This window comes from Saccoglossus kowalevskii, chromosome 11 (genome assembly GCF_978046115.1).
Source record: "Saccoglossus kowalevskii chromosome 11, keSacKowa6.1, whole genome shotgun sequence".
NCBI lineage: Eukaryota > Metazoa > Hemichordata > Enteropneusta > Harrimaniidae > Saccoglossus > Saccoglossus kowalevskii.
This window is the reverse complement of record NC_140651.1, coordinates 23,885,285-23,895,971: the sequence shown is the minus strand read 5'-3', so window position 1 is coordinate 23,895,971 and position 10,687 is coordinate 23,885,285. Positions and strand designations below refer to the sequence as shown.

Here is a 10,687-nt window from a genome sequence, read left to right as displayed (position 1 = left end):
GTAAATTTTTAGTCTTCTGAATAAAAAGCTGACTAAACAGGACTATTTTGTGATAAAAAGAGGGAACTGTTTCTTCAATAAATAAAGCACTTTAGTTAAACAGTTAAAAATAATTGGTTTATTTTCAGAATATATGTATTAGTCCAACGAATTGCCAATAAAATACCTAAAGCACATGTATAGTTGAGTAATTCATGGATATGGCATAAAAATACTTAAAACTGGATACGAGTTTTCATATATGTATCATTAATTACAAAAAGAAACAAAACTAGAGTAATTATAGTTTTATGTATTTGAAATAGAGTAAACTGAAAAGGTAGTATCAGTGGAAATTTCCCTAGAGTACTAAAAACACTTGTGAGTTTCCCTGATTTGCATTGAAATTTGTCTCATCAAAGCAGTTTATAGTTATATTATAGTACAGGGGTACCAAACTTGTTTCCATGGAAACAATGACTTGGTAGGCAAGAATGGTAGAAAAAAATACGTAGACTCTTGTCTGCAATAACTGGATTTCACAATAAACATAAAATACATCAATCATTTTCCAATTGCACGGTTTTCATTCCTCTCTCCGTGAGCATGTGGAGGCAATATTGTAACAATACAATAAGATGAATAAATAAATTATATACTAAGTTTTATGTCAATTATTTAACAAAATTGTGAAATATGAGAAATGTTGAAAACGAAATTACAACCCCTCTAGAACAGCATTCAAAGGTCAATCTATGATATACTAAATCCCATGGTGCATAAACTAGAAATTTGTTGAATTTGTCGTCATTGCCTATCCTTAACTATCATAAATGTACAGTAAAACTAGTACAAAAAAAATAGTTGTATGCCCACTTTGTGTGATCTGCAGAAACCTCTCATAAACACCATGAAGGCTGCGTTTTGTACATGAGAGAACTTATCCAATAGAATCCTGAAATGTAGAAGTATCTTCTAAAATTAAGGAAGCTATGCAAATGGTCTTGAGTAATTACAGTTATGCTTCAGTGCTCCAAAACATCAGGATTCGTTGCAATACCAACTGATTTTACATGATCACAATAATCAGTGAGAGGTGTTCTGCATGTAATACAAAGTAAGGAATGCACCTTTAATAGCTGTGCATCCCATATCAGTCTGCTTTCATGCCCTTTCCAAGAAATGTTAACTTTATAATAACAAGCTTAGTTATTACAGATGTCAGAGCAGTCTGTATACTCTGAAAGTTTTATTTTGAAACTCTATTTTGAACTTCTTTATATACGCTGGGTCTAATTTCTTTATTTGATCACAAAATCTTCCATATTTAGGTTTCACTTGACCATCTTCTTCAATTTCACCATTAATGACCTGTCAGAATTAGTAAAAAAATGTTGTTACATGTATGAAGCTTTTTTAGTATTTTTTGTCACTTTGGAAGGTGTAAATCTTGTATCACATATCCGAACAACACTTAACCCTTAAAATCCCTTTTAGTAATGGATGAATTTAACCCAAGAAAACTGCTTGGTAATGACAGAGTTTTACCTAAGAAAACTGCTTGGTAATGGTAAAGTTTTAACCAACAATACTGCTTGGTAATGGTAAAGTTTTACCCAACAACACTGCTTGGTAATGGTGAAGTTTTACCCAACAACACTGCTTAGTAATGGTAAAGTTTTACCCAACAACACTGCTCAGTAATGGTAAAGTTTTACCCAACAACACTGCTCAGTAATGGTAAAGTTTTACCCAACAACACTGCTTGGTAATGGTAAAGTTTTACCCAACAACACTGCTCAGTAATGGTAAAGTTTTACCCAACAACACTGCTCAGTAATGGTAAAGTTTTACCCAACAACACTGCTCAGTAATGGTGAAGTTTTACCCAACAACACTGCTTAGTAATGGTAAAGTTTTACCCAACAACACTGCTCAGTAATGGTAAAGTTTTACCCAACAACACTGCTCAGTAATGGTGAAGTTTTACCCAACAACACTGCTTGGTAATGGTAAAGTTTTACCCAACAACACTGCTTGGTAATGGTAAAGTTTTACCCAACAACACTGCTTGGTAATGGTGAAGTTTTACCCAACAACACTGCATGGTAATGGTAAAGTTTTACCCAACAACACTGCTTAGTAATGGTAAAGTTTTACCCAACAACACTGCTTAGTAATGGTAAAGTTTTACCCAACAACACTGCTTAGTAATGGTAAAGTTTTACCCAACAACACTGCTTGGTAATGGTAAAGTTTTGCCCAACAACACTGCTTGGTAATGGTAAAGTTTTACCCAACAACACTGCTCAGTAATGGTGAAGTTTTACCCAACAACACTGCTTGGTAATGGTAAAGTTTTACCCAACAACACTGCTTGGTAATGGTAAAGTTTTACCCAACAACACTGCTTGGTAATGGTGAAGTTTTACCCAACAACACTGCATGGTAATGGTAAAGTTTTACCCAACAACACTGCTTAGTAATGGTAAAGTTTTACCCAACAACACTGCTTAGTAATGGTAAAGTTTTACCCAACAACACTGCTTAGTAATGGTAAAGTTTTACCCAACAACACTGCTTGGTAATGGTAAAGTTTTGCCCAACAACACTGCTTGGTAATGGTAAAGTTTTACCCAACAACACTGCTCAGTAATGGTGAAGTTTTACCCAATACACTGCTTGGTAATGGTAAAGTTTTGCCCAACAACACTGCTTAGTAATGGTAAAGTTTTACCCAACAACACTGCTTAGTAATGGTGAAGTTTTACCCAACAACACTGCTCAGTAATGGTAAAGTTTTACCCAACAACACTGCTTAGTAATGGTGAAGTTTTACCCAACAACACTGCTTGGTAATGGTGAAGTTTTACCCAACAACACTGCTTAGTAATGGTAAAGTTTTACCCAACAACACTGCTCAGTAATGGTAAAGTTTTACCCAACAACACTGCTCAGTAATGGTAAAGTTTTACCCAACCACACTGCTTGGTAATGGTAAAGTTTTACCCAACAACACTGCTTAGTAATGGTGAAGTTTTACCCAACAACACTGCTTGGTAATGGTAAAGTTTTACCCAACAACACTGCTTAGTAATGGTGAAGTTTTACCCAACAACACTGCTCAGTAATGGTAAAGTTTTACCCAACAACACTGCTCAGTAATGGTAAAGTTTTACCCAACAACACTGCTTGGTAATGGTAAAGTTTTACCCAACAACACTGCTTAGTAATGGTGAAGTTTTACCCAACAACACTGCTTAGTAATGGTAAAGTTTTACCCAACAACACTGCTCAGTAATGGTAAAGTTTTACCCAACAACACTGCTTAGTAATGGTAAAGTTTTACCCAACAACACTGCTCAGTAATGGTGAAGTTTTACCCAACAACACTGCTTGGTAATGGTGAAGTTTTACCTAACAACACTGCTCAGTAATGGTAAAGTTTTACCCAACAACACTGCTCAGTAATGGTGAAGTTTTACCCAACAACACTGCTCAGTAATGGTAAAGTTTTACCCAACAACACTGCTTAGTAATGGTAAAGTTTTACCCAACAACACTGCTCAGTAATGGTGAAGTTTTACCCAACAACACTGCTCAGTAATGGTGAAGTTTTACCCAACAACACTGCTTAGTAATGGTAAAGTTTTACCCAACAACACTGCTCAGTAATGGTAAAGTTTCACCCAACAACACTGCTCAGTAATGGTGAAGTTTTACCCAACAACACTGCTTAGTAATGGTAAAGTTTTACCCAACAACACTGCTCAGTAATGGTGAAGTTTTACCCAACAACACTGCTTAGTAATGGTAAAGTTTTACCCAACAACACTGCTCAGTAATGGTAAAGTTTTACCCAACAACACTGCTCAGTAATGGTGAAGTTTTACCCAACAACACTGCTTAGTAATGGTAAAGTTTTACCCAACAACACTGCTCAGTAATGGTGAAGTTTTACCCAACAACACTGCTCAGTAATGGTAAAGTTTTACCCAACAACACTGCTTGGTAATGGTGAAGTTTTACCTAACAACACTGCTCAGTAATGGTAAAGTTTTACCCAACAACACTGCTTGGTAATGGTAAAGTTTTACCCAACAACACTGCTTGGTAATGGTAAAGTTTTACCCAACAACACTGCTTGGTAATGGTAAAGTTTTACCCAACAACACTGCTTAGTAATGGTAAAGTTTTACCCAACAACACTGCTTAGTAATGGTAAAGTTTTACCCAACAACACTGCTTGGTAATGGTAAAGTTTTACCCAACAACACTGCTCAGTAATGGTGAAGTTTTACCCAACAACACTGCTCAGTAATGGTAAAGTTTTACCCAACAACACTGCTCAGTAATGGTGAAGTTTTACCCAACAACACTGCTCAGTAATGGTAAAGTTTTACCCAACAACACTGCTTGGTAATGGTGAAGTTTTACCTAACAACACTGCTCAGTAATGGTAAAGTTTTACCCAACAACACTGCTTAGTAATGGTAAAGTTTTACCCAACAACACTGCTTAGTAATGGTAAAGTTTTACCCAACAACACTGCTTGGTAATGGTGAAGTTTTACCCAACAACACTGCTCAGTAATGGTAAAGTTTTACCCAACAACACTGCTTGGTAATGGTAAAGTTTTACCCAACAACACTGCTTGGTAATGGTAAAGTTTTACCCAACAATACTGCTTAGTAATGGTAAAGTTTTACCCAACAACACTGCTTAGTAATGGTAAAGTTTTACCCAACAACACTGCTTGGTAATGGTGAAGTTTTACCTAACAACACTGCTCAGTAATGGTGAAGTTTTACCCAACAACACTGCTCAGTAATGGTAAAGTTTTACCCAACAACACTGCTTGGTAATGGTGAAGTTTTACCCAACAACACTGCTTGGTAATGGTAAAGTTTTACCCAACAACACTGCTTGGTAATGGTAAAGTTTTACCCAACAACACTGCTTGGTAATGGTAAAGTTTTACCCAACAACACTGCTTGGTAATGGTAAAGTTTTACCCAACAACACTGCTTGGTAATGGTAAAGTTTTACCCAACAACACTGCTTAGTAATGGTGAAGTTTTACCCAACAACACTGCTCAGTAATGGTAAAGTTTTACCCAACAACACTGCTTGGTAATGGTGAAGTTTTACCTAACAACACTGCTCAGTAATGGTAAAGTTTTACCCAACAACACTGCTTGGTAATGGTAAAGTTTTACCCAACAACACTGCTTGGTAATGGTAAAGTTTTACCCAACAACACTGCTCAGTAATGGTGAAGTTTTACCCAACAACACTGCTCAGTAATGGTAAAGTTTTACCCAACAACACTGCTTGGTAATGGTGAAGTTTTACCTAACAACACTGCTCAGTAATGGTAAAGTTTTACCCAACAACACTGCTTAGTAATGGTGAAGTTTTACCCAACAACACTGCTTGGTAATGGTAAAGTTTTACCCAACAACACTGCTTGGTAATGGTGAAGTTTTACCCAACAACACTGCTTGGTAATGGTAAAGTTTTACCCAACAACACTGCTTGGTAATGGTGAAGTTTTACCCAACAACACTGCTCAGTAATGGTAAAGTTTTGCCCAACAACACTGCTTGGTAATGGTAAAGTTTTACCCAACAACACTGCTTGGTAATGGTAAAGTTTTACCTAACAACACTGCTTGGTAATGGTAAAGTTTTACCTAACAACACTGCTTGGTAATGGTAAAGTTTTGCCCAACAACACTGCTTGGTAATGGTAAAGTTTTACCCAACAACACTGCTTGGTAATGGTAAAGTTTTGCCCAACAACACTGCTTGGTAATGGTGAAGTTTTACCCAACAACACTGCTCAGTAATGGTAAAGTTTTACCCAACAACACTGCTTGGTAATGGTGAAGTTTTACCCAACAACACTGCTTGGTAATGGTAAAGTTTTGCCCAACAACACTGCTTTGTAATGGTAAAGTTTTACCCAACAACACTGCTTAGTAATGGTGAAGTTTTACCCAACAACACTGCTTGGTAATGGTAAAGTTTTACCCAACAACACTGCTTGGTAATGGTAAAGTTTTGCCCAACAACACTGCTTGGTAATGGTAAAGTTTTACCCAACAACACTGCTTTGTAATGGTAAAGTTTTACCCAACAACACTGCTTAGTAATGGTGAAGTTTTACCCAACAACACTGCTCAGTAATGGTGAAGTTTTACCCAACAACACTGCTTAGTAATGGTGAAGTTTTACCCAACAACACTGCTTGGTAATGGTAAAGTTTTACCCAACAACACTGCTCAGTAATGGTAAAGTTTTACCCAACAACACTGCTTAGTAATGGTAAAGTTTTACCCAACAACACTGCTTGGTAATGGTGAAGTTTTACCCAACAACACTGCTCAGTAATGGTGAAGTTTTACCCAACAACACTGCTTAGTAATGGTGAAGTTTTACCCAACAACACTGCTTGGTAATGGTAAAGTTTTACCCAACAACACTGCTCAGTAATGGTAAAGTTTTACCCAACAACACTGCTCAGTAATGGTAAAGTTTTACCTAACAACACTGCTTGGTAATGGTAAAGTTTTACCCAACAACACTGCTTGGTAATGGTAAAGTTTTACCCAACAACACTGCTTGGTAATGGTAAAGTTTTACCCAATACCACTGGTCTATAAGTGAGTGTGGGACAAATACTGGTGTTTACACTTACATGTGAATTTGCCATGTCTACAAGTTCTGGAAGTGTACACCCAGGCGGACCCCTGGAGTAACATATACTATCTTCTAATATAATGTAATGAACACCAATATCTTTAAGTATGTTATACACAATGTCTGGGTCTTGTCTACCATAGTATTGGTATACCTGAAATAAAAGTAATAATTATACATGAAAATCATATTTTTCTGGATTTTTAATTTCACTATTGTGCTTTATTAGACCCTGTTTCAGGAGCTGCCTGAAAACGGAAGTACTAATTTAGGATCCGTCTGTCTGGATGTCAATGTGTGTCTTCATTATTTTCCCGGAAATTCTGCAGAAGGTATCATTGAAACTTGACAAGTTGATTAACAATCTGTTAAAAAGGCTCTGAATTTTTTTTTCAAAATCTGAAAATCCTAAGTGAGTCTTTATCATGATTATCTTCAAGAACATTGACAAACAAATTTTGCATGCTCAGTATAAATTGATTTAGTTAGATTCAGATTTAGATTCATGAATGTATTGATTGATTTCAGATTCACAAGTTTTACATAATGTATTCGATCCCAAATAAAATAGAAAATACGAAGTTGTCATGAACAAACCAAAGAAATGATACAAAATAGTTGATGTAGTAAACATTAAAATTTCAATGATTTTAGTGTGTTCAAATTCTGATGATTTCTATGGCTTCCAATTTGTGTGTATGGACTTAAATAGTTGTGTGGATATAATCACCTCCAGTTGTAATTACTGAGGCCAATAGTGATTTTGAACAACAGCGCATCCTGGCATATTCTCAATATGTTTATATTGGATATAGTACAGTGTAGGATTTTCAGGATTTTTGCGTGTTGTGGGGCCAAGCCAGTACTGTGTTCTTGAGACAGGTACAAAACACAAAACTTGTACCTGTATTGTCTTTTCTCTTAATTGTTTATCTTCATAATGTGGATGATTAGTTAACTTTCTCCCAGTACATAATTTAACACCAGCCAACAATTGCATGCTACCACTAAATACTGCACTCTTACTGGTAGAATTCCTGACATAACGGAGAAAACATACATTTTATATAAGCTCAGACATTACAATAGTCAGTGCGTTGAAAGGTGAGCTTTTGTAATGTTATGAAGTTATACATAAATGCTGTCGATAATAAGATATGGAGTTTAAAAAAACTGTGTTGACAGTGATGTGTAAGGGAAATCTGCATCCATCATAAAGGTATCCTCGGGGGCGGAGCTACGTCACGGACGTTCCACGTTGCTAAGATGCGCACCACTGTACAATGCATTTCTATGGGCTCTGTGCGCGCTGCTGTGGAACGCCGGTCGAGCCGGTGAAAATTCGAGAAAACAACACGAACTCAACTTTGAAGTAATTCCGAACAACCAAATTTATATATGTTACACACGTAGGGCTAATCTTGTTGCACTGTTCAGAGGAGTCTCAACAATCATTCCAAAGTACCGTTTTCTGCGAGTTTTGGGCCTTTGTTTTCACCGCCGCGGGTTGCCAGGTGGTGAAAATGCCCGGATGTCCGCCCCCGAGGATTCTAATTCTAGAACAAAAATATTTGTGTGTTGATACTCACTTTATCCACTCCATTAGATCAACTGTATCTGGATCATAGAACTCCCTGAGTTCATCCAACTCAGCATAAAGTGCAGGCAAACACTGACAGACAAAACAGAATATGAGATTACACATGTATTACGAGGATACTGCAAAGTATGCATAAAGACAGTACAGTACAGTACAGAGGTTGATGCAACCGCATACTGTCTGAGTGCAATATACAGGATTCAATCCAATTCCGGAAAATTATTAAAAGTAATTTATTATATTTAAAGTGCTACAGTCGTTGTGCCGCATCTTGTTTGATATAGGACCCACACATGAAATTCGAACATTCGCTTTGTTACGCCTATGGCGCTTTAATTATATGGGGCAACAGAATCAATTAAATTCTTATTGGCATATGAAAATATATGCATTCATTTGGTGCAAAAAAATATTCTGCAACTCTTCAGCCAAATCTTCAACCAAACATTTTTGTATCACTTGCAAAGTTGGAGGTTTCAAGTCAATAAACACTATGTACCGGTACATTTTATTTTTTGATCCCAATATAAATTAATATCAAATCTTGCATGAGAAATCTAGATATTCTTCAATAATTATTTTTCAGGAGGCTCTTCTCTAGATAAATTTCACTAAAAGTATGTAGATATCAACTTACCAGTACTACCAAGATTACAAGTACAATAATGATGGCAGTATGTCTTACAATCTCAATCTGGAAAAATAAAACAGTAAACTCAAATTAATTAATTTCTTTCAAGGATAACCAACGGGACTACAGTAAATCCCAGTTTAAAAGGCTCCCAATTAGTTCTAGTAATTCTGTGGTAAGATGCAGTTTTACATCTTCTCTGATAGATGCCATATTCCCAAACCCGCAAGCCTGTCAAGTAGGCAGTCAAACCTAAACTCCCACTGATCCGTGGTGGGCGCACACGCTAACCATTGTGCCACACATCAGGTCTGTCATTTTATAAAAGCATCAACATTTGTAACAATTGACGAGATATAGTATTATTATGGCATTAAATATTATAGCTGCCCAATAGCGCCCCCATAGGCCAAAGCTGAAATGGCTCTAACCTTTTGTTTTCAAGAACACCTTAATAGTTGAACCTTGAAATACAACTAATAATACGATGAGCTAGTGGCACCCTTTCGCTTATTTGAAAGTGAATGTCTGAACCACCGAGTATTTTAGTTTGTGTAAATGCCTAAAAATATAATATTAGTATTTCAAGTCTGAAACTCATATCTGGTGTTCAGTTCAATGTTATCATTCAATCCTCAATGAACTAAATCATATCTTTAACTATGACTATTTCATAACTTTAGCTAGGTTGTAAGAAGTTATTGTTTATGTCACAGGGTCTTCAATATATTATTAATACATGTTCTACTGAATATCCATAATACTCTAGGTGTCTCACAATTTTCAAACGAATACAGCAACTACTCACAGTCAGTTCTGATGTGATATTAAATTTCTTAACAAGAAATTTCCATGTCTTGGAGTCACCTATCGCAAAGCCTGCCAATATGCACATCTCAGGAGTCCAGAGATATTTAAACCTCATAGTACTCAGTGCCATTAAACCAAAGAATACAGTCTGTATAGCATGGAATACAAGTTCTGGTCTTTCACTTAATATATGTGATGTAGATTTACTTTCCACTTGCAGTGTATCTTTAGCATGGCAGTTATCAATCAGAGATGATTCATTTCTATGGCAGAAAACAATGTAAAAGTGAACAGATTTTATGACATGCATGATATTGAATGCTGTTGAAGCAAACTCACAGGCTGATATACTGTGGAATACTTTATTTTCGCTGGAATTAATTTTCGCTGAAAAGGCTTTTTGGGCGTTTTGTATGGAATTTATTTTCACTGATTTTTGATGAGTTTAATGTAAAATATAGGAAAAAAAGTATATTCGCTGGATTTTATTTTCAGGGAATCATCCCTCCAGCGAAAATAGCGAAAATAAATTCCAAGCGAAAATAAAGTATTCTACAGTAGTTCAAAAATTAGTATCCATATTAGGAGCAGAACGTTATCTGTAAAAAATATAATGGTAGTAAAAGATACAGTACTATAATGCGATGAGACATACGATGACAGAACGATGACACCACTCACATTATTTTTTCTATATGCAAAATATGCTGGTAAAACTGGTGTGCATAAATAAAACATGTGTTTATATTTGATATGATGAATATGACTTACTTCCAGTTCTGTACTAGGGCTATAGCTAATATAACCAGTAGAGCAGTCTGTACTACCAAATACAGTGGAAATAAACCATTACTTGACAATCTTTCAAACGTATCAAAAGGTAGAAATCCAAATGCTCCGGTACATAAATATAGATTAGCATCAAAGTCCCTGCATGATAGAAATATGGCATACAGGAAATTT

General features: G+C 36.1%; 1 protein-coding gene across 1 annotated transcript in view; it reads right to left on the bottom strand.

The window, feature by feature from the left end:
* Positions 1 to 90: 90 nt before the first annotated feature.
* Positions 91 to 10,687, bottom strand: part of LOC102801423 (protein C-mannosyl-transferase DPY19L3-like) — a 36,918-nt gene continuing 26,321 nt past the window's right edge. Inside the window, exons 11-17 of the mRNA XM_085505040.1 lie at positions 10,496 to 10,654; positions 9,723 to 9,987; positions 8,921 to 8,977; positions 8,273 to 8,355; positions 7,588 to 7,720; positions 6,682 to 6,837; positions 91 to 1,350 (exon numbers count right to left, since the gene is read on the bottom strand). Of these exons, the coding sequence (XP_085361166.1) occupies positions 1,201 to 1,350; positions 6,682 to 6,837; positions 7,588 to 7,720; positions 8,273 to 8,355; positions 8,921 to 8,977; positions 9,723 to 9,987; positions 10,496 to 10,654 (1,003 nt within the window). The 3' untranslated portion in view covers positions 91 to 1,200. The remainder of the gene's footprint in view (positions 1,351 to 6,681; positions 6,838 to 7,587; positions 7,721 to 8,272; positions 8,356 to 8,920; positions 8,978 to 9,722; positions 9,988 to 10,495; positions 10,655 to 10,687) is intronic.